At 40.7% G+C, this 27,892-nt stretch overlaps 1 protein-coding gene across 4 annotated transcripts in view; it reads right to left on the bottom strand.

Moving 5' to 3' along the window:
• The window catches only part of MAP3K3 (mitogen-activated protein kinase kinase kinase 3), a 47,604-nt gene extending 28,118 nt beyond the window's left edge, over nucleotides 1-19,486 (bottom strand). For 2 of the 4 annotated variants that reach the window (XM_012733051.1, XM_012733052.1), the window contains exons 1-5: nucleotides 19,370-19,486; nucleotides 17,872-17,961; nucleotides 8,816-8,856; nucleotides 5,649-5,748; nucleotides 3,848-3,961 (exon numbers count right to left, since the gene is read on the bottom strand). In XM_012733051.1, coding sequence (XP_012588505.1) covers nucleotides 3,848-3,961; nucleotides 5,649-5,748; nucleotides 8,816-8,856; nucleotides 17,872-17,961; nucleotides 19,370-19,465 — 441 coding nt within the window. In that variant the 5' untranslated portion in view covers nucleotides 19,466-19,486. The remainder of the gene's footprint in view (nucleotides 1-3,847; nucleotides 3,962-5,648; nucleotides 5,749-8,815; nucleotides 8,857-17,871; nucleotides 17,962-19,369) is intronic. The other 2 variants (XM_012733053.1, XM_012733054.1) reach the window with 1 other exon arrangement.
• Nucleotides 19,487-27,892: the final 8,406 nt, after the last annotated feature.

The raw sequence follows: 27,892 nt of genomic DNA, 5'->3' as shown, positions 1-27,892 counted from the left end.
GGGGATTACAACTGAGATGAATAAGGCAAAAAATGATGTAAAAATAAACTATTATATTAATTAAAAAAAAAAAAAAACTCAATATGCTGCTTTTTCCCCAGTCACAATCATACCCTGAGAATTAAGGTAAGAAGACCTCAGTTGCTTCCTATTACCAGGGTTTATATGCAAACCACCTCAGAAATGTATTTGTCTGGGCAAGGCTATCATGAGTAGCCTGCCAAAATCATGGGCCTCCTCCTCTTTTGCACTGACCCAGCTGAGCCACCAGGTAAGTCATAGAGAACAAGAAAAATAACAAAGGGGGGGGTCCTTGCACCAAGGAAGCTGAAAACTGAAGCTTGGACATGGGCAAGCATATGACTGTGAATACACAGCACATTACGAAGAGGGGGGCAGGGCCTAGGGGCTAGAAACAACTTGGGTCAAAGTTTCTACTTGCTTCTCTTTTACCTCCCATAAGAAAAAAAAGAAGTCCGACCTAAACAAACTATATCCTGTCCTCCAGAAAAAAGCTTCCCGTTCTCAGGGGCGTGTTCAGTTGCCAAGCAGCCTCGGCCAGTCTCCTCACACTAGATTATCACATGCAGGCCTGTCTTGAAAAACGGTCTTGCTCTAACGGGAAGTCAGAACCAAGGGGAAGTGACTGTTCTTGCCGAAGCCTCCAGTGTGCAATAGCTCTCTCTGTTGAGAGTCAGAAAGGAAAAAACAGTCAAAGCCACATAGTGGGGAAGCAGGTCATGAAGGGCAAGGGGAGGCTCCAGCCCTGCAGTCAGAGAGACATGGCGAGCACCTCAAGGACACCTGCCTGGACATAGCCTTACACGTGGTGGCAATTCAATAAACCTTGTCAACATGAATTTAAAATGTTTAAATTTACAATTTAAACCCTCAATTTTAAAATATAAAAGCTGAGACAGGGCAGTAGGTTCAATAGCCAGCACAAACACAGACTCATAAAAAGAAACAGTGGGCTGCTGCTCACAGAAGCCTTCAGTGAGATTTTCGTTGAATGGTCATGTGCCACCTTCTATTTCCTACCATTGGATGGGGTCTGTTCTCTTAGCTACACACTTTACACTTGCTGCTCTCCTGTGGTTGTGGTTTATCCTAGTCATACCTTCCTTTCTCTTTCCCAATTCTGCCTTGTTCAGCGTTCTCTGGATCCTCAACTTCATTTTTGTTTACCAGGCTGTTCTCTTTTATTCCCTTAAATAAGGATTTTTCAAACCTGACTGATTATTGCGAATTCTTGGGCCTCATTCCTGGAGACTGCTGTAGTTGGTATGAGGTGTCAGAAGCCCCACAGATAGTCCTAATGGGAGATCAGAACCAAGGACCATTACCTTAAGTCAAAACATGGCTCACCTCATAACTCTTTGCTGCTCGCAGTGCCCTCTGCCTACCAGCACACCTACTGACCAGACTGCCCCACCCAGAGTCGCTGTACTAGACTTGCTGTGCCAGAATATGGGTGATGTGTGTGCCCATAAAAAGCTTGAGAAGCCCTGTTTAGAAACCTTCTCTGAATCCCTTCATTTGTTTTCTTTTGTAAAGATTCATTTATTTATGCATACAAGAACTAGGGTACCGGCCAGAAGTGCAGGGGCTGAGAGGATTCACCAGAGACAGAGTGGGGCGCAGAATAGGCAGATCAAGGAAGTACACTGCTGAGGGGAGCAGCGGGTGAGATGGGAGAAGTCTGCTGTACCATGTGGGGCAACACCTGATCATGTGGGTCACCTCCCGGTTGGGGGATTGAATTCATGCTGCAGTGGCTGTGGATCGCTTCACAGTGCTGTGCTTTAACCCCTTGTACCACCAGGGAGGGTCCCCTTCATGTTATCTAATCTGCTGAGGGGAGCAGCGGGCAGGACACTGCTGTGCCATGTGGGTCACCTCCCTGGCCAGGGATCAAACTTGTGCTGCAGTGGCCTTGGGGAGCTTCATAGTGCTGCACTTTAATCCCTTGCACCACCAAGGAGGCTCCTCTGTCACTATTTATGGCCTCACCTAGGGCAAGTCACTGTAAGACTCACAATTTTCAAAATGTGCCTTTAGAAAAAAAGGCATCAATGTGGCATCTATTTTATGTGACACATTAGCACTAACTTGAATGTCAGCGCTCAGATGGTTAGCTTTCAGTATCTGCAGTATCTGTAGTCACACTCACCCCTTAATGGACAGGAAAGCAGATGTAAGAGCAACATGTCTGTACCTTCTCACCAGGGGAAGGAAAGGATCACAGTCAAGGGTTAGCTCCTAGCCGTCAAGCAAGTGCATCATGAAACCAATGCTTTCCCCACCTCCCCAAAGCTAAACCAAACCCCAATTCCAGCTTCTCTGGTAAGAAGGGGTTTCCTAAATATGAACTCTGCTTAACCTTTAATAATTCAAGAAGCATTCACTGTGTTTTCTTAAGAGGACTGGAAAGGAAGGGGTCCTAAAACAATTAGGCAGTTTCTGCTCTCAAAGTGCTTATAATCTTTTGGGAAAAAGCTTACAAAAATTCAATGACTATGTAGCAATTACTCAGCAACTTTTACATGAAAGTGTAAATTATAACCAATGAATAATCGAACAGAGAATAATGAAAATGGCCTGAATCAAAAATGCTGACCAATGGTAGCAGGTAAATCAAGTTGGATCCTTTTCAAAAAGAGCTGACAGTCACAGTCTGGCAAAGAGGAAGAAGGAATGGTGGAGCACATAGCGTGCTGAAAATGTGGAAAGATGAGACTGCAAGGTGAAAACAGAGGTAGCTGGCAATAAACTCCAGATGCTAAGCTAAATTTGAATCTTATGTGACAGTCAGTAAGAACTGAAAGGAGCAGGTAAGTAACTTAAACAGAGACATTCAATAATAAATGCCTATATTTTATTTCAGAATAGTTCCCCAAAACTGCCCAGAAAAAGACACATCTTTTGGGGACAGAGAAGAACAATCCTCATACAGAGGGATATTTCTCTAATACTAAAAAATGTCTCCCTTATTCTGAGGCTCCTAACTGCATTTTCCTGTGCTTCCCTGTAATCAATCAGCCCCAACCCTTAAGTCTCTTCAGAAAATAAATGGTCAGCATGAGCATCACGCCATCTAAACCAAGGTACAGCATACCCACAGCTCTCAGGCAGCAATGTCAGCCATCCAGTCATCTGTCCTCAGGCATAAGGAAAGAATGCCAAGGACCTAAGAACATGCTTTTGAAGAAAGTTGCTGACAGGGAGCCGGTGACTAAAAGAGGGAGCCAGATTATACGCGCCCTTATGACGCGGAGCCCCAGGGGGCTCTCAGGAGGGACACTGCATGGGGGAGGATGACAGCGCACATAGACTGCCTGGCATTTGGCAGGCAGAGCTGGCAAGTCACAAGAGGTCCTCCAGTCTATGGCCTTTTTCCTGTTGAACAGAAGGAAGTCTGTCCTACATGTCCCAAGGAGAGGAACGGTAGCTGAGGAGTTGTGGGAGCTGTATCTTCAAGGTACAATGCTCTCAAATCCCTTACAGTCTATGCTCATCAACACCCCCACACTAACCAAATCTCTTGCTGCGATCCAAATCTAATCAAAAGAACCAAAATACAAAAGGATTTTCTGTTATCGTTAAATGTTTGCCTTCCTCCCACAGCACAAGCCAAGTAACCTTTTTGCAACTTTAACACTGTCAGTGTGGTTTCTCAGTTAAATCAAATGGACAAGGTTCCACTGACACAGTGGGTTGGGTGGCACTTTCGTTTGCTCTTGCCTTACCAGTGGCTGGGAAAAGGAAAATGCTGTCAAGGAAGCAACATGAGCTAAAGGATACTGAGCTCTGTCCTCAGCTGCCAGGTATGACAAGGGTAACTTACATGATTTCTGTCTTGGGATAGCAGCAATATCCTAAGGCTTTTCATGGTTGAGCTTCTATCCAAAATATCAATTGCTTTATCAAGATCATCTTGGTTTTTCAGCAGGATGGAGAGCTAAGACACAGAAAAAAAAACAGAAATCATCTAAAGTAAAACTCTAACTTGATATTTTATTTTGTATAGATAAGCAATAGTTAAGAGACTGAATTGAAACTAAAGACAAATTTTCTTTTTCTATAAGTGTACAATTCAATAATTGTGTATAATTTTAGTAAAATTAGAGCTATGAATCCATTTCCATGATTCAATTTAAAAATAATTCCATCACGGCATCCCTGGTCGCATAAGAGTTAATCAAAGTCTCAGTTCTATCAAGCTATTGCCACTGCAGCATGAGTCTCCTGACCTGCCCGCTGCCTCCCACCAGCAGTGTATTTCAGTAGATCCACCCGTTCTGCTCCCACTCTGTCTCTAGTGAATCCTCTCACCCTCCACACCTCTAGCCTACACCCTAATTCTTGTACGCATAAATAATTTTTTTAAAAAAGCATTGGTATATGCTACAACATGGATTACCCCTGAAAACTATTATGCTTAGTGAAAGAAGGCATACACACACAAAAAATCACATACTATAAGATTCCATTTATTATGTAATATCCAGAACAGCAAATCCAGAGAGAGAGAGAGCATACATAAACAGTTACAATGAGGACGTAGCTCTTGAAGAACTATGTGGCTGTTCAGCTTTCTTATCTTGCTCCTTAAATCAATTTCCTCAGGATTCACACGCTTTATTAGGTACAAACACATTTCATTCAGACTACTGGGAAACACCAGCCTAAGCAGACGGTAGCCTCTATGATCATTCCTGAAGCTGGAAAGACAGTCATGTAACGGACATTCCACATTCCTTCCTAGGTGGTATTTAAAACAGGAATAGAAAAGAACTTGATGGGACAGAAGGTAAGAGGAGTAGAGTTGAAGAAATCAGTAAAATTTTCAGACAAGTTAAAATCAGGACTTAAGCTGAGAAGAGAATCCAACACTTATGACTATCAACAGAGGATCTACCTCCCAGCTTTTCATACAACCCCGGCGCCCCACACCTCCGCCCCCAGCTCCTACTGAAACCTCTGCTTGTTATAAAGACTATGCTGAAAAGAGATAACCCAGAAAATGTAAAGGAGACCACAGAAGCCCTGGTCCTGACATCATATCCAATCCCACTGTGGAGTCTTAGAGCTACCCACACTTAATGAGCAGGGAAAAATGGAAATAAACATGTGCTCTCCTATGAAGTAGAAAACAGAAACCCCAGCTACCAAAATGAAGTGGCTCCATACTCAGTTTTTTTAAAAAGATGTATTTATTTATGCATACAAAACTGGGGTACTGGCCAGCAGTAAAGAGGGTGAGAAGATTCACCAGAGACAGAGTGGGAAGCAGAACAGGCAGATCGATGAAGTACACTGCTGAGGGGAGCAGCAGGGAGACAGGAGATGTCTGCTGCGCCATGTGGGTCAGCTCCCTGCCAGGGATTGAACTCATGTTGCAGTGGCTGCCAATAGCTTCACAGTGCTGCCCTTTAACCCTCTGCAGACCAGGCAGGGCCCCACACCCCAATTTTTTTAAAGAGAAACTTTATAAACTTATGTTACCTCAATTGGAAAAAAAAAAGATGAAATCCAGAAAATGAAAACCTGAAGATTATGTTGGAGAACAAACTAGAAAATGCTCAGTTAAGTGGGGAGGGGAAAAGGAGGCAGTCATCTCCTGTACCGACCGTGGACTTTCTTACCTCATTGTTCATGTAATGTAGGTCAAGAGGCTGCCCAAATACTGCTGTCACCTTGTGCTCCACATCTTCATACCTCACAGGCCGGCTGAATGCTATAATTCTGAAAAGTAACAGGAAGCACCGTTGTTTATTTTAAATGAGAGATTTAGAAAGCTATGGTTTCTGACGTAATTTTTCCTTTTCAATGTAAGATTCCCTTTTTCTCTTTCACACAATTTGCCTTTCCCTCTGTTGTTTCTTGTTCTTCTCTTTTCTACCTTCATCTTTTCACTCATTATCTGAGCATCTCTGAGGTCTGCCAAAAGTACCCACAAGCACTGCTCAATCCCAACCCAACTTTACCACTTCAGTGGTAAAAGATACTGTCAATGACAATATCACAGCAGGCCACCTGCATTTAAAACTTTGTTCCAAATATTCCCACTATGAAGTTAACCTAGAGAATGAAGCAACAGTCCTGAAAACCTGGTCTTTTCTCCCAAATAACTCGACCTCAGGGCATGTGTGATCTATTGCATTGTTCATTTTTGAGATGCCACAGGAATCTCAATACTGATCACCCTTAGAGCTGAGATTTCTACCAGAGTAACAGGAATTCCCCTTCTAGCTAGTATATACCTCTCATCAGTGCTCTTAACCAATGACATGTAGCTATGTAAGTTTTGTTGATATTAATGCTTTTCCAGACTCATCAGGTCAATTTCTATAAATAAAGTATAGAGTAAGAATTTGTCCAAAGAGGTATGAAAATGATTTGTCATAAAGTACCCCAACAAAATTTAAAAATCAGTATAGGTGAAATAATACTGGCGAAAAGATGACAGATCGATGGGGACTCAATATGATAGACTCTCTACTTTTTGTGTTTGAATGTCTCATAATAAAAAGTTTCAATGAATTATTAGGTTGAACTGTAAGATACTATTCACAGTGAACAAGTTTTGCACAAAAGTGGTAATTTTCTGAGGATCCAACCCAATGCACTGAAATGTAAATAATTAAAAATAAGAGAAAAACAAAACAAAAGGCATATCACACAGAAACTCATATATATTCTACATATATACAAAAGAATATATAGGACTAATAAATACTGGAGCAGGGAAATTCTTGCAAGTATGACACAAAATACAAAAGACAATGGAAGAAGACAGATTTGACAATAAAAATTTAAGCTTTGATGGGAAAATAAATCATTTATGAAATTTAAACTATATATATTAACTTTGAGATAACACTTGCAAAAATCAGTAAGAAAGAAAAAAAAACAACAAAGAAACAAGCAAAGGATACGAGGAGACAATTAACAAAAGAGCTATGAATGGCTAAGAAATGCAAAAAACACGCCCAACGCAGCGGGGAAATGAACCACCTTCAGCTCTCCGCGTGCCCAGGCTGGACGCAGTCTGAGCCAGCCACGAGTGTGTCCACAGCTGCCCCTTCTCCATGCTCACAGGCAAACGCGCGTAGTTCTCTCACATTGTCCCTGCCCTCCAAAGCAGTCCAAAAGTCTGATCAAGATCAGAAACCGGGCTTACGGATTTGGTAAGATTCAAGCTGCTGCCATCACATTAAATAAGAGGCATTTTAGGCCAGTGCATCAAAGAAGGGTCTACCACCCATGATCAACATCCCCATCAGTGTCCAGAAGTGAAGTTTTTCAAAGGGAAGGAGATTCTAATCTACAGTCCTCCTCTTCTGACTTCCTGGGGCTAAGAAAACAGAGAAACAGAGTCTGGCCCCAATCTTGCAAAGCAGAGGAAAAGTCTAGCTCACCAGATTGGATTCCTGGGATAGGTGAGTTGGAAAAAATCACTTTCTTTCCTCTTTTCCATAAATTTTAATTCTACAAGGGCCTAGAACACTCACATAGACTGTCCATATTCCCCATTAAAAAGTAAAGAAAGCCTACAAGAACATTCACTACAAAATCCTAAGACACAAAACACATGAAACCAGAGCTATCTGGCATAGAGCAGCCTGAACTTGGCTTCCCCACATCAACTTCATAAAGTCCTCAATTCCACACATAGCACATAGACAGTGAAATGCCATGAATCCTGAAAACAGCTCCATAATAAGAGAATGCACAACTTTTAAAACCTTGATACCGGTTTTCTGCTGCTCGAGGTTTCAAAAGGCCGTTCCTGCCTGACCACCTTAAATATTTGTGGTTTCCATCTGGCAGCTCCTCTGAAACGAATCACATACTCTTTCTCAGTGTAAGTCCAGTCACTGTAACTACATACTGCTTTAGAAACAGGAATTCAGGAGAGCGTAACTGCATAATTAGGCTCCAACACAATTGAGCTTTTGATTTCATGTGTGCTTCTGAAAACTGTCTGCTGCTCTGAGTTTGGCCATCCCTCCAAAACCCAGTCAGGTCAGAAGTGTGAAAAGCAGCAACAATGAAGTGACAATTTAACTTCCTTGCTACTGGCAGGGCAGAAGACAAACCACTAGGGACAGAGCTCAGAAGCCCTTCCTCTCTCCAAGCCCAGAACAGCCCTAGAATCCACATGGCGGCAGCGGGCCCAGCTCTAAAGACCACACTTTGTATAATGTTTGTGTCAGGCAGCCTCTAACAAGCTTGTAGGCTTGTGAATGTATTTTAAGAGGAGGCAGCACCACAGATCTCCTCTGGAACTAGCTTCAAAGCGACTGAAGGATGCCAGCTGAAAAGAACTACCAGTCCTAAAAGTCCTGGAAAGGAACTAATGTCATGCAGGCGGATTCAAACAGTAAAAGGACATTTCCTCATGGATATGTTGCCTGCTTCTCCAATGCACAAGCAAAGGAAAAGGAAGGTGTAGGAGGGCAGACATCAGTAAGAGAGAATGGGAAATAGGCACTGAGAGGCATGCTAAGCACATACGTGACCCAAGTATCCCATAACCAGAGTTCCGTATGCTTTTGCAAGGTTTCTGCCTAAATAAATTGAAATATTAAGTGTAAGTGGAGTCATATTTTTCTCCACTGAGAAAAAACTTCTACCATGACATCCTATAAACAAACAAAACCACTAAAAGATACACCCCTCCCCTTGCCAAATCAACCCCATTTCCCAGGTTTTGACCCCACAGGATCACTCCAGGGAAAACTGGCTTGATGCTTTCTGAGAACTGCAATACACGTAAACACAACCACTGGTGAAAAGACTGACTTACCGTCTCTCCCCGCTGTGTTCAAACTTGATTCTTACGTCACTCTGCCAAAAGAAAGAGACAGGTTAGAGGTCCTCTGGCATGTAGTATCCTACTATTCCCAGGTAACACATCAGGTAAGCTTTGGGCAGTCCTTCAACAACATCAGGCAAATGTCCCTAATGGCACGTGTTCCAGCTTCTCCACCCCAACAGACATGCCTTGTCAATGAGCTGTAGCCTTCCAATTCCAGCCTAAGAGGCACGGACCCGAGGTGACTGTCCCAGCTCAGTTCTTCAGCATGTCTAAGTTCATACACTCTATTTTCACAACTGGTTTCAGAGTTTCTCCCACCATATTATCACTGCACACCTTTCTTATTGGCTGATGTGCCTGAACAGAAAAGGAAATCTTGGAAGTGACACTTCCTCGTTACAAGACAATAGGGGAGTTACTTATCCTGTGTGAGTCTTAGTTTTTCCATCTGTAGAGTGGGGCTAAGCAAACCTAAGTTTGCAGAGCTGCTATGAGACATTCAATAAATTATTTTTGTCACTACTATTGATGTGGATGATCCTCTTAAGATTACTGCCACTGGAAAAAAAGTGAGACTCAGGACAAATTACCATAAAGCCATCCCAGTGTTATCCTCATGACCAGTGTGGGTGACCTATAAGCTCCAGAAGGATGGCACTCATGTTTGTCTTGTTTCTGTACTCCCAGTGACAAGCAAAGGGAATGGTTAATAATATTTGTTAAATGGATTAAGGAACTGAAGAACAGAGTTGACTGTAAAAAGAAATGAGGAAATCTAAGTGTTCAAATGTTAAAGAATAAGGATGACAAAATATTATAAGGGGTAAACAAACAACTTTCATCAAAAGAAGAGTTTAAAATGACAGTAAGAGAGGAAAGATACTACAGAAAAACAAATATAGAAGAAACAGAAAGGTTAAGATTGTCAGGAAACCAACATAGCAGAGGTGGAGAGAAAGAATTCAGTCAATGAATGGAAATTATAGTGAGAAAAACAAGGTAATGTATTGTATTATGGAAGAAAGAGGAGGATTTCCAGAAAATCAGAAGACAAAGACTACAGAGTAGAGAAGATGGCAAAAAGGGTAGTTTGAAAGGTAGTATATATAAGGACTTCTTCCCAAGAGATGTGGGTTTAGAATTCTCTTATAATCAACTGAATACTGATAGAGCAGTGTTTCTAAGTTATACTCTAAGGAACTTTTACTTATGTATACGATATCTATTATTATTTGCCATACAGAAATTAACACAGAAGGCCCTCCCTCATGGTGCAATGGGTTAGGATGCAGCACTGCAAGCTAGCCGTAGCCACTTCAGTGCAAGTTCGATCCCCCACCCAGAGGTGACCAACATGGCGCAGACCTCTCCTGACCTGCCTGCTGCTCCCCTCAGCAGTATATTTCATTGATCTGCCTGTTCTGCTCCCCACTCTGTCTCTGGTGAAGCCTCTCACTGCCTCTGCACCTCTGGTCTATAGCCCAGATAGCATGATATTTCTGTATGCATAAATAAATAAATCTTTCAAAAAAAAAAGTTTTGACTTAGACCCCCAGAAAGGATCTTGGGAACCTATAGGGGACCTAGACTCCACCTTAAAAAGTCACTGCATTAAAATAAGATTATCGTCCTTTAGCCCATTATTCTAAAGACAAGTAAACTGGGGCTTAAAGAGCCTAGTGACCCTGAAAAGTTTACTCACTAAATAGTGGACAGATGGTCCCAGGAAGAAAAGGCTTGTGATATAAAAACTCCAAAGTACAGCCCCAGAGCATTATCTCACCCTTAAAATCAATATTAACATCTACTGAACATTTACAAAGTGTTAAGTTTTGTCCTAAGCCTGTTACATGTATCAAGCCCACCATCATCATAGATATAATTCCTATCTTACAGAAGAAGCTGAGTTACAATGAAATTAAATAAATTCCCTTAAGGCCACCATACTTATAAAAAGAGAGCTGGGATCTGAGGGGGGGAAAGCCAGCTCTTAACTATCATGCTATGCTACAACTCAAACACAGGCAAAGGTTTATTTTACTAACAGTGGCTGCAATCGGAGCACTGAAAGAAGTAAACTACAAAAGGATCTTCTACGATCTTACTTTTTGGAACTCATGGAGGAGATGGACAACTCAGTATCTGGATTAATAATGGAGCCAGAACTAGGAGACTAAGGAGAAACCATGGAGCAAGCTGGGGGACCAGGAAGCTGTGGGTGGATAGGGATGGTGAAGAAGACAGAACAGGAAGGCAGTGCGTCTCATCTGCTCTGTACTTTAGGAGGGAGTGTGTGTAAGGAGACACATGAGACAATGCCTCAGAGGAAGTTATCATGTAGATTCAGGTTTATATGAGTGACAGCAGTTTTTTCCTGTCTTCTTTTTTTCCTGTCCTAAAATGCTAAGTAGTTACCATGTCAAGGGCCCTTCAAAGCATGGTGCCCTAAAGATGCTGACATGCCAATGCCACTTCCTAAATGCCCTAGCTGCACAGATGGCTTTGGAGCAGCCCAAGAGCTCACCACAGCTTGCAGTCCTGTCTGTCCCTGCAGATGGGAGACCACTTTCTTTTACCTCCTCTTGTTAAAACACCAGCACACCTTAGCATAACTCTCATTATTCCTTATGAATAGTTTCAAATTCATAGAAAAACTAAGCAGATGGAGTGCTAATACACCCTTTTTTCCCACAGCACTTTTCCCTACTAGTAACATCACACAGGTACATTTGTTTTTGTAATAATGATTAATCAATATTGATATATTAAGTAAAGTCCACAATTTATTCAGGTTCTCTTAGAGTTTTTATTAAAGCTTCTATTGGTTTTTATCTAACCTGTTATAGTATAAAAAGTAAAACCAGGCCCTCCCTGGTGGCACAGAGGGTTAAAGCGCAGCACTAAGAAGCAAAAGGCACTTCAGCATGAGTTCGATTCGCCTGCCCCAGAGGTGACCACATGGCGTGGCAGACCTCTCCTGACCCGCCCGCTGCTCCCCTGAGCAGTGTACCTCATTGATCTGCCTGTTCTGCTCCCCACTCTCTCTCTGGTGAATCCTCTCACTGCCCCCGCCCCTCTGGCCTGTACCCCAGTTCTGTATGCACAAATAAATAAATCATTTTTAAAAAATGGGGAGAAGAGCTAAAAAGACACTTCTCCAAAAAGGAAATGCAGATAGCCAACAGGCATATGAAAAAAAAAAGTAAAACCACATAGCCAAAAAAACACATGAGAGCTCTCACTCTTAAACTGGGACATTATAAAGACCTTTTGTGGGACTGAAGGGACTACACTTATTTCACAAAGGGCAATAATCTGAGCACAATTCGATGTGAGTTTATTCAGAAAAGGAATTAATTTTTGCCTAAAACCACAGAGATCATTCCTACATCAGACTAACCAAGCCTGTGACTAGGAGATGTGTGACACGGATGGCGGCACTTGGCATCCCTCCCCCGACATAGTGACATCCTTACAGGATGCAGGCCCACAACTGGCTTCCATGTACCACATGGTGTATCTGTATCTGCCGGGTTCCTAAATCTGAGTTTCCTATGAGTTTCCCCAGGCTGACGAGTGTAACCTAGGGTAAAGAAAGTTCACATTAAGATAATTTAATTCAATGCATTCTGCTAACCATCCTCCTTGCCCTCTGAGGCATTCCACACTAGAGGCCAAGTTAGATTTCATGAGATACTCTCCTCCCCGCCTTCTGGGGCTCTGTTCCAGGCAAGGCGACCTGCCACCAATGAACCACTCCTGGTTTTTTACTGGTTCCTTTCTTCATGTCTTCTCCAGCCCTCCCCTGACATGTGTGTACTTCAGCCTCTGGATGTCCCCCTCCCTTTCCTCCTATCTCCTAAGTAGGAATAAAAGTTCAGCCAACCTCCAAGTAAAAGACTCTCATATCTCTATGTCCAGCTCCAATTTCTCAATCAAAATGTCATCCATTTGTCATGTCTTTGAGGCAGATACATATTTATTAAAAAATGTAGCATTAGAGAAATGCACTGGGCTATGGTGATGGCACATGGATGATTTGGTGATGGGAAGCCCACGGGAATTACAAGATGGAAAAATGCACAAAATGATATAAAAATAAACTACATTATTTTTTAAAAACTAATAGTCAAATTGAGTCTAGTTTCAAATCCTGGCTCGCCAACCACCTAGCTTGGTGCCCTTGCCCTTGTTATTTAACCTCTCCATGACTCAGTTTCTGCAGCTGTAAAGTGAGAATAGTGATAGGATATATCTCATGGAGTTATCAAAAGAACTAAATGAAATAACTGTAAATTAAATGATATGAAAGTGGGACTTGACACATTAAGTGCTCAGTAAATGATAATACAGATCCATTATCCTTTAGCTAAAGCCTTTGGGGCCAAAGTGTCTACAGATGCACTTCTGGATTTAGAGAGGCACTAACATACGTTCTGAATTACATGGTGCCACCCCAAGGCAGGTCTGTGGTCAGAGCAGAGGGCTCACAGGCATTCATTCACGTGCTCCTTTGCATTGCTTAGCCTCTCTGAGTTAGTCTAGAGGCTTTGGGACTAGTTCTGACCAAGAGCTGGGAAGAGAATTAAGTTCTCTATCTACACTTCCTTGGCAGCCACAATTTCCAAGTCAGTAGAGCCACCTTCAATAAGGCTCCCTAAAGTGGCTGTGAGAAACACTGTCTTCCTCTTTCCCTATACTGGAAGTCATGTGTTAAGTCACTAAGATTTGGATTAAGCTATTTTTTTTTGCATTAAAAGTATGAATATTCACAATAAGAGGAATAAAAAAAGATTATAAATAGTCCTGTGTCAGTGCAGCAAATGAGTTTGCTGCAAACTTACAAAAACAACTAAAAGCCTTTCCTTTTACAATATTCTTTGATTTTGGAATTGTAGATAAGAGACATGAACCTACAAAAATAGCTCTCATATACACTCATACATATACACACAATCTTTTTCAAGGTAACCGTCTTGTCAGTGTAGCGTATGTGCTTACGTCAAGCATATATGCCTCTTAAAGTAGTGTTCCTTTTCAGTACTGCGATTTCTGATGTTGGTGCCACTCTCAAGGCCACACAAGTTCAAACCTCTGGGTCCTGCTCGGTTCTTTCTTCCCTTTCCCCTCCTGACAGCCAGACAAGTTCCAATTCTCCCTTCAAATGCCTTCAGCCTAAGACTCTGCTTACTGTTTGCCCATCAGCACTCTGGCTGAGCCCCTATCTCTTTACTCCTAGGGTCCTAGGAGCAGCCTCTGCTTCTCAGGCTCCCTTCCCCTCAGTACATTCTACATCCTTCTACAGTTCCACTTACTGTAACGACCACTTTCACCATCCCCCTTTTTTGTTCAGAAGGTAATCGGTGATGCCCATAACCGGTGGAATGAAATCTAAGTTCTCAGCTATCAATCATTTTGCCTAACCATTTCACACTGTTCTCAACAGGAACCCTCCTCTCCAGGCAAATCAACTGAGGCTGTTTCCTGAAATAGGCTATTTCACCATTTCCCCTAGGCTTTCGAAGATTCACTTTCTTGGCCTAAAGTGCTACCCTATCTTCTTCTCACATGTCTGACCTTTTACTATTATCCACAGCCTACTTTAAGAGCCATCTCCCTCCAGAAATGACTCCATAATTTTTTTAAGTCAAGTCCCCCTTCATTTTCCTGGCCTCCTACAGCACTATTCTGTACCATAAACTGATGGATAGCTGCTTCCTACCTTAGTTTCTGTTTGTCATCTATCTCTCATTTCCAGTAAGACTGAATGACTCCTAGGGCACAGGGATATAATGTATTTCTTTTACATGTCTTAAAAACTTAGATCTGTAAATGGAGCGATACCACACCTGCTGAGAATAAAGCTGCAGTATAAAGACTCAGGTCTGGCCAGCAAAAGCCCTCAGCCCACCACGGCACCCTACTAAAAGAAGTGAGAGCCATGCTCAGGAGAGGGGCAGTACAGGCCTCCAGGTTTGACAACCTGGATTTGGTAATTCAGTAGGGACCTTGGGAGTACCCAGTGATCACACCTTATTTAAACAGAAAGGACCTTCTCAAAGTCCAGACTAACAAGTGATAAGTATATAACTCAAGAGGGCTCCCAAGAACTAAAAAATAATCAAAGTAGATCTTAAAGTTTTGTCTCTGGTGTCCTCTGATTCTGAAGTCTCCTTTCTCCCTGTATTTGTTATATTCCTTTGATGGCTCCCACATCTTTGCCTCTAGAGTTCTTATTTTGCCAAAAATAGTAAATAAATGAAAAAAGAAAATAATTGTGTATGACTTGGGAAATCCCTAAGAGATCAGTGAAAGAGATGGTGATGAAGCTACCTTCTTACAAAACAGTGTACCAGGCATGTGGTTGTTTTATGTTTCAAACCAACCAGCCTATCTTTTCAACCATTTCTGAATGAGAAAGGAAGTCCTGAAGAGGCAGGTCTATCACAGTCTAAGTAAAAGGCAATTTACTCCAACAGGACCCTGCAGGAAGAATACCTCCTTGAATCTTCCTCTACTAGGCCTAAGAGTTATGAGCTCTTCCCTGTCCTGGCCTCACACTAAGAAAGCAATTTTTCCTCTGGTGCACATCTAGAGCATCAGACCCAGACTCTAGGTCTGTTCAAGTCTCTACCGACCGTTTTGACAAGATTCATGGGAAACAGAAATTTATGTAAACGAAGATTCTATTTCTTCCTGCACTGGAATTTTCATTAATTAGGCTAACTTCAACATTTGGCAAAAGACCATCAGATTGACAGTAATAACAATATCAGGAAGGTAGAACACCTTACTCCTTTCAGTTGCACGACAGTATGCGTAGTTCTAATTAGAAGTTTTTACTAGAGTTCAAATATACACAATGCCAGAACATAAGAGAAGTGATATAATCACCACTGCTTTAAATTAGTACAGTTTGGTTTTTTTTTTTCAACTTTAAGAGGCAGAGTGTATGTCTGTCATCTCTGAATTTAAGATGGCACAACTGAGTCTTAGAAAAGTTGTTTGGCCCTCCCTGGTGGTGCAACAGGTTAAAAAGCTCAGCACTGCAAGATAGCCGCAGTCACTTCAGTGCAAGTTAGATCCCTGGCCCTAGAGGAGATCCACACGTCGCAGCAGACCTCTCCTGTCTCATCCACTGCTCCCCTCAGCAGTGGATTTCGTTGACCTGCCTGTCCTGCTTCCTACTCTGTCTCTGGTGAATCCTCTCACCGCCCCTACACCTCTGGCCTGTACCCCAGGCCTGTGTGCATAAATAATAAAATAAATCTTTTAAAAAGAAAAGTTGTTAGGCATACACATGGCAAAATTGTTACCAGGAGTCAGAAGATCTAGATTTACTTGTGGACTATAATCAATACTTTTATGAAACATTTTGTAAGCTTTAAAGTAAACACAGCTGATAGCAATTGTTCACTGTTGTTGAAAGCACTCTGTAAAGTGTAAAATTCCATATTAATGAATTATAAAAGTGTCAGTTGACTTCTAGACAGTGATCTTTTCACTACACTAAGCTGTAAATCCCACAGAGAACTAGCAATGGATAGCAAAATTATCCATTCTCCCTAGTCACATGTACACAGTACCTTATATCTAAAACAGCTTCAAACATGTTATAGGCTTCCAGGGACCTATGTACAGGAGAGAGAATACAGAGAACACAGATCTTACCGCCTCGCTCACAACAGAGCACCTCAGTGCTCATGTACTTCCATAGCTGTTCTCAAAAGCATTCTCTTTTTAATTAGTCACCTAGCTTGTTTACTTAGGGAAGAGGATGTCGGAAGACTTGCCAAGCAGAATATTAAATTTTCCAGTTTATCCAGGCCTCAGCCCCCAAACAATTCTATGAACCCATAGCTCTCTGGCTTTCTTGGCTGTGCCAAGCTAGAGCCCCATGATGCTGTGCCAATCTCAGCTCCATCTTGCAGCCAGCATTACCACTATTACACTGAAGCTTTAGCAGGACTGTCCCACCCCTGAATAAACAATCTTTCCTCCAGGCCAAAATACTTGATTACTTTCAACTAGGACTCTGCAATTTGACATTTCTTAGCCCAATTTGGTATCTATTACCCATTCAAATTAGGTTTTGATCTTTTATTCCTCCCTCCTAAGCATGGATATTCTGGTGGCAGATAATAACAGAGAAAATTAATTAATCCTATCCTAAACCCACTTAAACAAAATTTACTTGGTAAATTGTAAATTATTATATTAACATCTGCAGACCCAAGCTGAACTCCTGCCATGCTAACCCCTCATCCTAACCCATCCTTCCTGGAAATGCAATTACCACAACTTTCTCCCACTTATGCTTTTAGGATTTTGCTAAAGAATATTTTGCTGGCCTGAAGCTGAACATCTGTTAGATTTCCCAGGAGAGACTATTCTAATATTGACTTTATCAAGAGAGAGCTATCTTGACATTTCCATTGCTCTTTTACATAATATTAACATAAAACTTTCAGCTTCGCTGACTAAACAGCCATACTAGTTCCACATTCTCCCCAGATCTCCATAGACAAGAACAGAATCTTAGATCGGATTCTCTAATCATAATGTGCTGAAACTCATGACCTGTGAGGAGGAACAAATATACCAATGAATTGTTAAACATCTCCAGCCATGGTATTAGTGTCTTGCCTAACAAATCAACACCCCTTTAAGTAGAATACAAAAGTATGTTGTTTTATACAATAACTGTAAACTACACGTGGCTATTTAAATTAAAATTAATTAGAATGAAATAAAATTTACAATTCAGTTACCAGTAGCCACCTCTGGCTAGTGGCCACCACACTGAACAGCACCAACAGACTACTTCTATCATCACAGTTTACTGAATGGCACTAAGAAAGGCTATTTATGAATAATACTGCTGTGAGAAATTGTAACTAGAGCACAGTACACAGGTAATGAATGATCAGTACTCCCTATAAGCCATTAATGTGACCAATCTAGGAAATGAACGCCACAGTTTCCAGTACTAGCATCAGGTTTAAAAGCACATTTTAGCTTTAACAGGTAATTTGGTTCCTTACCAAATATTTCTTTTTCTCACTGGCCCTTGCACATGAGCTTGTTACTGTGGGGTTGTTCAGAAGGGCTGGGCTGCTGCTGTTGTGTTTTTTCTTTAAAAACAAAAAACTGAGGTTAATAATTTGTATCCTCCATGCAATACAAAAAGTCTAATGATAATTAACTAAAGTTGGGTCCAAAAAGATTATTCCCCCACCAGAAGTCAACTTTCTCAGTCTTCTACCTTGATAACTATTAACTTCATTCCACCAATACAGTTTTTCTTATAACAGCTTTCAGGTGCTAAGAAAGGATTCCTATGAGGTATGCCCCTCTCCCCCGAGGAATGATCAAAGACTACTGCACCCCTCCTATTTCTACCCCTAGTTCCTTTGGGCCTTGTAACTCAAGAAAGGATCCCCCTTTCACCCATCAGCTGGCATCCGTGCTAACAGTCCCATCAGGAGAGAGATCAGCTGACTAGAGCAGCATTAGCAAGCACACTGCACATAGGAAGACAGGAAGGAAAGTGAGGTCATTAGGCCTGCTTCTGGGGGAGGGGACTCACTTCTGGTAAAATGCTCCTTCCCAAAGCAACTCTGAATACAAATGAGTTACATCAAGGGAGAACCCACACAATTAGAATCATATATATAAATAGTACAAGAATGAGCCCTATTCTGTTTTCTCCTAGTTTTGCAAAGTAACCACAAAAATAAAAGTAGCTTTCTAAACAAATTCTTCTGTTATAACATAAAACAAAAGGACTCAGGATTCCTAGTTTTCCTAAAGGCAGGAAATACTTTGGGAAGCTATATCTAGCACAGCTCAGATAGAAATGTTCTAGGGCTTTACACTTTCTCTAGGAACTACAGTACTGCAAATAAGAGAAAGGAGGCTAGCGGATAACAAAGAGAATAGTAAGGGAATATTATGAACAAATTCTCTTCAAACACAGCCATCCAATATGGCAAAAATATCCACTAGTGAGGAAAGTTCCCCATTATTTGCTCGGTGCAGGTCACAGTACCCAAGAAAACAGGTATGTAACTGAAACTGGAGGTAAGATTCTTAACTGTGCACAAGTTTAAATGTTAACAAAAGTAGTACCATTTTCCTAAAGAATCACTCTCAAATAGGTACTCTCAGTGACTAAGAGGAGGCAACAAAAAAATAACAAATTCATTCATTCTTACTTTTAAATCATGTAACATCTTAATAAAGTTCCCTTCCCCATTTATTTTACATAAGCTAATACTAAAATTAATATTTCCTGAGTACATACTGTAAAGAACTAAAAATCTTTTTTTTGAGTTAGGGATCGCTAATCTGGATAAAACATGTGCAAGGGCAGATATGCATAGCTTTAGGACTACAGATTACGATCCACACCTGGCTGGTGTATATCACTTACCCCATTTAACAGACTATGAAATGAGAAATCCTTTCCTCCCTCAAATATTCACCATTTGAAACCCTCTCCTCAACATATTTAGTTGAGTCAGTCAGGCCCACACATACCTGCCTATTTGGGTGACCAGTGTCTTTGTTCTTCATGGTCTCATACCCAGATACTCGGGGTCGTCGGCTCATCTGGAGGGCCACCAGATCCTTCATGATCGAGTTCAATGCCTCCTGTTCATCTGCAATGAAAGAGAGTGCAGGGGCTAAGATATTTTAGAACAGACTAGCAAAGCATGTTCACAAATTATAGGACTGGTACTCAGGGAGTTCTGCCCAGGTTAACTGACATGTCCTATAACTATAGTCACACACATTTGATGTCTCTGGAAAGCAGATAGCTGAAGTCAGACTACAGTGTTTTGAATTTTAATGGTTTCATAACAGCTCTCCAACCAGATTTCTGTCAGCAATATTTACCAACTCACTGGGGGCAAAGGAGGTGCTTGAACAATTTTTCCAGTCAGAGAAACTGAACCAGAAAAAATAGATGCAAAGTTGGAGTGAAGAACAACACAGCACAGTGTAGTGGAAGATGAATTCATGGAGAACTGATTAAGGGACAGAATCAGTTCCAAACTTATTTTTAAAACATCATATATAGGCAAGCAAGGAACTCAGGTAACTACTTTGTACAGTTGTCTTACAAGCCTAGTCTTTGATGCTCTTCTCCCAATTCTTTGTAAGTTTATAGGCCTGCAGCTTTTCTCAAGGGAAGTCAAAGGCAGGCTTCTTTTGTTTTTCTTCTCAAACTGACCAAGCAATGCAGTCTTTCTGCCTTATGGATGTTACTTTCAATTATCTTTTCTGAAACAGCATAAAGTACATACAACATGCCATATAATATATACTAACACAGAATACAGTAACAGCGTTCTCATGCACAGAAAACAACTAGCCAAAACCCAGAACCCATGCTGGCCTAGTTCATGTTTTATAAAGCTATCCCAGATTCTTTAAGAAATTTGTGTCCATTCAAATAGCACCTGAAGTTGAAAATAAGTAAATGCATTGATCTAGATAGGAACATTAGAGATGAACTATTACACTTGCATTGGTGACAGGTGAGTCACGTGGGGACTTAGGTAAGTCCTCAAGAACAAAGACTCCACCCACACAAAATGGCTATCTTCAGCCCTTTATCACTGTCCCTTAGAAATAGCCTCAAACACTGGGGAAAGGAAAGAACAGCATGAAGCAAGGAAAATAAAACTGCACAATTTGTCTCTCCCCTCTCTCTTGACCAAATAAGCTCAATTTTCACTGTGCCTTGAGGAGGTACAGGAAAGAAGGGTGATGGTGTTTCTACTGCTCAAAAACACAAGACCAGACTTAAAATTTGCAGGAAAGACACCAGAAGAGTAGCTTCCGATACAAATGCACTTCAAAATACATACAAAAATATATATATAAGGTTGACATAGTTGTAAGTACCAAAAGTTCATTTACATGGGATAACAAATGAGAAATGGGTCCACAGAAAATAGTTCTTGTCAAAATTAAAACACACACATATCCCATCAATTATTTCATATTTTCTAGCAATATGAAAGGTTCCTTAAAAAAAGGGAACTTTCTTGGTTTTTTGTTTGTTTTTATTTTAACCTTCAACCGTGGTTTTTATTTATTTATGCATACAAGAACTAGGGTGTAGACCAGAAGTGCAGGGGATGAGAGGACTCACCAGAGACAGAGTGGGGAGCAGAACAGATGGATCCACTGAAATACACTGCTGAGGGGAAGCAGCAAGGGGGACAGGAGAGGTCTGCTGCACCTGGTTGGTTATCTCTGTTGGTTATCATTGTCACATGGGATTGGCTGGTGATAGCGTGATAGTGCTGAGACTTTAACCCCTACACCACCAGGGAGGCCCCAACCAAGGTTTTTTAACCTTCTAACAAAGGCTTAAAAACTATAGCCTTCCTAAGAAAGGAAAGCTGGCTTAATTATGTAATGCATATAGACTTACATACTAAATTGACAAATATAAAATTAATAAAAATTATATAGAAAATTACTGGGGTCAATTGTGACTAGCATCCAGAGAGATTCTAACAGCAGTATACGGGGAGTTTTCAATATCAAGGTAACCACCCTTAGAATTGAGAATTTCAGTTCTCTCAACTCAGGGATGAACCAAGGTGGATATAAGTACACACAGACAGACTCAAACACACACACACACACACACTTTTCAAATAAAATTCACAGAAAGAGAGAAATAATTTCTAATTCTGTATAAGATGATACTATTATAAGAGCTGGTTTATCGGGTTGACTGACAAGTTCTGTTTCCAGGAAGCTAACCAATTCCTGGTATTACTTATTGGATAAACTTGTTTGGTAGTTCCAGTGCTGAGAATACCCTAGAGGAATGGTTCGGCAGTATCTCGTAAAATCTGGGACAACTGACACAAGTAATTTATTGGATCAGTTATAAAATCTGACTATTTTTTGTCAAAACAGAATACACTGCTAGAGATATGCAGGTTCTTAAATTGATACTTCAAACTGAGGACACAGATAAAGACAAGAAATAAATCAAGTGGCTCTTTTAGGCATTTCTTCCTGGATGGAGATTTTAACTGAAGTATCAGTATTCCTGTGCAGCATTCTTTCAAAAACATAAGCAAACAATTTAAATCAAGTAACTTTCTTAGAGAGCAGCAATTATATGAACTTTGGAAACAGAAAAATCTGTTTAAAGAAGCCTTGAATAAATCTCTTATTCTTCTTAAACTTCAATTTCCTGACCTTTAAAATGGAGATCATAAAGGTATTTTGTAGAGCTGCTGTGAGAGTTAAAAGAAAAAGAAAATTAGCAAAGTATTCATCATGACACCTAACAGTAATGCTTAAAAAATGCTGGATATTAACATCAGTGGAATAAAGTCAGTGGGAAAAAAAAACTGGATGTCACTTAATGTACCCTAAAATTTAATTTTATGCCTGAACTTTTATTAATTATTAATAATAACATTTACTGAATACCTATCATGTATCATGCATTGGAAAGTTTTGAAAGATACTAGGGGGTAAAAGGATAAATGACACAGAAATAAGAGGTCACTCAAATAAAAAGAATTGAAGTATACAATATTGAAACCAGATTATGTAAATACACATATGTAAAACCAAATTAAGTGTGAGCAGCAAGAAGTTGTACAGGTGAGTTTGCATAATTATTAACAGAATGACTCAGAAAAACAAGCTGTGCCAGTTATGCAGGAGAGTTTAACAAATGAACTAATGAGGAGAAATGTGAGGGCGAAAGAAGAAAAGAGGGTTAGGGACTGATCCTCAGTGAGTAGAAATCCTTAAAAAATTGTAAGAAGAGACACTGGCAAAGAAGTTTTCAAGAAGACTGAAAGAAGAAGAGTGATACCACCAAAGCCAAGACCAGAGATGTGGCAAGTGTAGACCAGGCAGGTCCAACAGAGTGGTAATGGCAGAAACAAAAATTTAAAGGGATCAAGAAGCTGGAGACGAAAATTGAAAGTAGTGGAGATCAACAATTCATTTGAGAATGTTGCATGTGAACAAGTTGAAGCAGGGGTAATAGTGTGCTATAACCTTGAAAAGACTTCCTGAGGATGGAGGTGGCCTGACACACTTAAAAGCTACCAGGAAGAAGCACAGAGGAAGAAGCTAATGCTAGAGATTAAGAATCTAAATCTAGCGAGGGGAGTAGTCATAAAAAACAGAAAAGAAAGGATCTAAGAAATAAGGATTGGGGTTCAGGCTTAAAAAGTTGAAACTCTTAAGCAATCAACCAGACAGCATCTATAACTGTCGAGTGGCAGGTACTTTTACTTCTCTCATCCCCTGGTGTACGGAATGGGGGCTATTAGGCAACATACTCCTTTCTCTTTTAACTCCAGCAGGAAGTCACCCCCAGTCTGAGTTAATATTTCTAAGAACAGGGCCTTTGAATTCCCTTAGCTAAAAACCCAGAAATGTTTCCAGAAATACCATGTCCTCCAATAAACATTACTTTCCTGCATATGTCTGTTATCTGTTTACTATGACAAACACATACTCTTTTCCATATATACAAACCTCCAAAGTAATATTTTAATCTTTATTTTCATTTAACTAGTGATGTTATTTCTTCATTTTGCCAATGCTCTACCTAGTTCTACAGCATCATCTGATCACATGGCTCACCCAGGAGATCCTGAGCTTGAGTATCTCTGAGTCAGATTTTACTATCTTGTTCTTCATACTCCCACTGCCTCCACCCTGTCTATACCTGGGCAAACATCATTTTGCATTTAGTATATGCAATAAGGTCCACTCCTCAATTCATAAGAAACTTCTTTTCCCTTTAAGGACATGTTTGAAATTTCACTAGATCACAAAATCAATGCTGGTGTTTATTTTCTGTTCCTAAGAGATAACAGCCCTTCAATATTAACTGATGGCTCAAAATTTAAAAATATATATTACAGCCCTCCCTGGTGGCACAGCACTGAGAAGCTGGCAGTGGCAGCTTCAGTGCAAGTTCGATCCCAGCCCTGGAGGTGGCCCACATGGTGCAGACCTCTTCTGACCCACCCACTGCTCCCCTCAGCAGTGTACTTCCTTAGTCTGCCTGTTCTGCTCCCCACTCTGTCTCTGGTGAATCCTCTCACTGCCCCTGCACCGCTGGCCTGTACGTCAGTTCTGCATGCATACAAAAATAAAATCTTTAATACACATTACAAAGTAAGCCATTGCTTCCTTAGAAGAATCAGTATTCTGCCATTAATTTTTGTTTAATGCTTAACTAAACTAATCTAAAAGTCCAGAGACTATAGGATTATATATGTCAATTCTGAGAACTACAGAAGTGGTATCTCCCTTTATCAAAAATGATACATTTTGATAAGGTATTGACAATATAGTTCATTGTACTTATTTCCTTACATGTTTCTGGCTCCCCTTATCTAACTATAAGTTCTTGGACAGGATAATGACGGTACAGGGACTATCACTGCACCTAACACATAGGAGGCACTCATTAAACAGAAAACAAATGAATAGCTTATACAGACAGAAGAAAGAAAGCCGCTAGCTTTCTTTATATATACTCCCAGGTAATGCTCAGTTGGACAACACTTACTTTTTATAAATGTCTAAAATCTAACCAGAAATCTAGTCATGACATTACCCTGTTGACTTATTAAAGTGTAATCCAATTTTCAATCAAAACAATTGCTAACTATTCAGATTCTGCACAGATGTTCAGATTCTAGCCAAATCTAGCCAAATGAGATGATCTAACCAGGAGCTTCCAACAGCCTTGGAATCATGGGAGAATTCTGGAGATACAAGGTATCTGAAAATCATAACAATTCTAACTTGAAATCAAGTTATCAAACTTGAACCACACCATCCTTGCTACTATGTAGTGAATTATAGTTACCTGTAACTTTTCCAAGTTTCTACTTATTGATATCATTTTCTACTGTGACTACTAACACTAGGAGAGAATCCCAGTGTGGTCAAGCAAAACTGACCAGTCAACCCCAATATTTTTTTTACTATAATAGTTTATTTTTACATCATTTTGTGCCTTTTTCCATCTCAGTTGTAATCTTCATGGGCTTCCCCTCACCAAATCACTTGTGTGCCATCACCACAGTCCAGTGCACTTCCCCCCCTCCGCCTATTTTTGATCCCATTCCCCTCTTCAACCCCCGTAAAATGTCTCTGGTTATAGCTGTTCATCATTACTTTCCCCCTGGTCCTTTATGCTTCTGCTATGAGTAAAACTATCCGGTATTTTTCCTTTTCATTCTGGCTTATTTCACTAAGCATGGTACCTTTCAGCTCCAACCATGTTGCTGCAAAAGGCATGGGCTTATCTTTTTTGATTGCTGAGACTTATTCCATTGTGTATATGTACCACATCTTTTTAATCCAGTCATCTACTTTTGGGCATTTGCGTTCATCCCATGTCTTTCCTATTGTAATTAAAGCAGCAATAAATATGGCGACCCCAATATTTTTTGCCACATTCTAGAATGGCTTTAAGCATTTTTTAAAAAGATTTATTTACTTATGCATTACAGAACTAGGGTACAGGCCAGATGTGCAGGGGTGGTGAGAGGATTCACCAGAGACAGTGGGGAGCAGAACAGGCCGAATGAGAAAGTACACTGCTGAGGGGAGCAGCGGGCAGGTCAGAAGAGGTCTGCCCCAGCCATGTGGATCACCTCTGGGGCAAGGAGGGATTGAACTCCTGCTGAAGTGGCTTAAGCTTCTTAGTGCTGTGCTTTAACCTGCTGAGCCACCGGGGAGGGTCTGGCTTTAAGTATTTTATGATGACTTAATATGTACTACACAGCAAAATGTAAAGTGACCTTTTTTAATTTTAATAACTTGATTTCAAAAATGCATATTCCAAAATTTTTATAACCACATATATCCAAGCCAAAAAAAAACCCAAAAAACAAAAAGTTTATTTTTTATTATTTACAGAAGTATGTGTAGTTTCCACTAGAAATTTACTGGGGCTAATAGTCAATGTAAAATGTGACCTATTTTTATTAACAACTCAAGTTATCAAACAGACTTGAGTCTGGGGCTTGGAACAGCTCAGGAAAATATGCCTATTAATGAAAAGTTTTGCAGGGCAGGGACTCAAATTAGTTTTGTCCTTTCCTCAATGAACTGGAGTTTAATGAACATAAGATAATATTAAGAAATCTATGTTTTTTCTTTTATCAACCTCTTGAGTTAATTTAAAATTCAGCAACTAAAGTAAACTAACCAACCAGTGAATGTGAGTTTTCATTGTTTATATCAGCAAAATGAAATTAGTATTTAATTTGAGAGAGATTCTGTGTGTGTATTCTTTCTGAGCCCTATAAAATTAAAGAACCAAGTGTCTGGCAGAAAATTCACCATTAGCTCTAATTGTATGTCAAGGTCATCTACAAAAAAAGAATGAATGGTCTGAGGGTAATAGTGCTCAAGAAAGCCAACAGTGATTCTTAAAGCAGTTTGCTTAGAACACCGCAGCCAGCACACAAGTTAATTCACACATACACCACTGCCTCAGTTTCTTTATATAAAACCAACAAGAGGAACAATGAAAAGATGCTGGTTACTGGTCTTTTTGCTCTGGGGTGCTGGACCCTACCTATATAGTTTCTTTCTTCCCCATTACTATCTCTCCATAAAGTCACACACTTAAACTTTATGAAAATAAAGTTTATCACACTGTGAAGTGTGATAATAGGCTGATACTCACTTTTAATGAAATGTAACCAAATATCTGGGCACTCTGTTTTAGCAGTAAATAAAGTGGGGAGTGGGAGATCTGCATGCCCCCCAAGTACTTCACTCTCCCCTTGAAACTTAAGGGTGCCCCCACAGGAGAAAGAGGAAACTATCACAAATACAGGTTCACAAACCAATTCAAAAATTTAACTGAAATAACAAATTCTGTCACACAAGATAAATGATTGAAGCTTGGAGAGGACAAGAAAATTTTTGTGTCCCATTTTCTAGCAAATGTGCAATAAATATTTGTTGAAATATGTATTTAAACACCAGGTTTTCTTCAGTTCCTTTCTTGCTGTCATAGATTTCCCCAGAAGAGTAAGCACTTCTAAAGTCTAGGAAGGAAACAGTAAGCCTGGCAAATGAACAAACCAGACCATTCTCCACTCAGCATGTGGGACAACATGGACTAGACCGAGGCATTTTACTCACAGTAAGAGTGCAGAGATGAACCACAGAACCCGAGTGAGAGAGCATACACTTTTAACCTCCTAAAAATCCTTGGACAAAAATGACTTGGCTTTGCTATACGGCAAGGCACATTAATGTTCCTTGTTCACAGAGGCAATGAATGACTTTGGAAAGGATTCCTGGGCTGAAGTTTATTCCTTGGTTACTTAGGACAATACTAAATATTTTGCAAAACTTGCAATGGCCAACAACAGTATTACAATAACCTATCCAATGAGAAGCAAAGTTATCTGTCTCTGAATCTAGTCCACAGTCGTTTGCTAAATATCCAAAAAGGGGATGAAATATAATCCAGTTCAAATGTTGCGTGTGTGAGACATTAAAAACTTTCCTTGGATTACATCTTCATAACAGAAATTGCAAATCATAACAAAATGGAAATGATTCCCTAAAGATTATTTTGGGTAACAAATGGTGCTCTCTTTCTAAAGTTACGTAATTCCAGGGACACCACCAGGTACAAATAATGGACGCGAAACCCCACCGCCGGACTTTTCAAGCAAATAGGCACCCGATTCATTCCTCCTCTCCAGCAATCTGCGTGCAGCCCACTACTCGCGCCGGTGCAGGGATGGCAGCGACGGCCTCCCATCACCCTGCAGCCCATCTCCCCGCTCGGCCTCCCCCCGCTGGGGCGCACGCAGGGCCGAGAGCAAGCCCCGGCAACGCTCACAGGCCGGCTCGTGTGAGCAAAGGGAAGGAAATGACACAGGCAGGAAAAAAAAGCAAATCAAGGAAAAGGCACAACAGCAACTGGGCCTGCACCAGTCCCAGCCCCGGCCCCACACTGCGCCCTCGCTCCTCGCCCTCCGGCTCGCGGCGCGGCTCGCCCGGGTCGGC

This window comes from Condylura cristata, unplaced genomic scaffold (assembly GCF_000260355.1).
Source record: "Condylura cristata isolate star-nosed mole 26May11 unplaced genomic scaffold, ConCri1.0 scaffold00038, whole genome shotgun sequence".
NCBI classification, from domain to species: Eukaryota; Metazoa; Chordata; class Mammalia; order Eulipotyphla; family Talpidae; genus Condylura; species Condylura cristata.
This window is presented reverse-complemented; position numbering and strand designations above follow the sequence as displayed.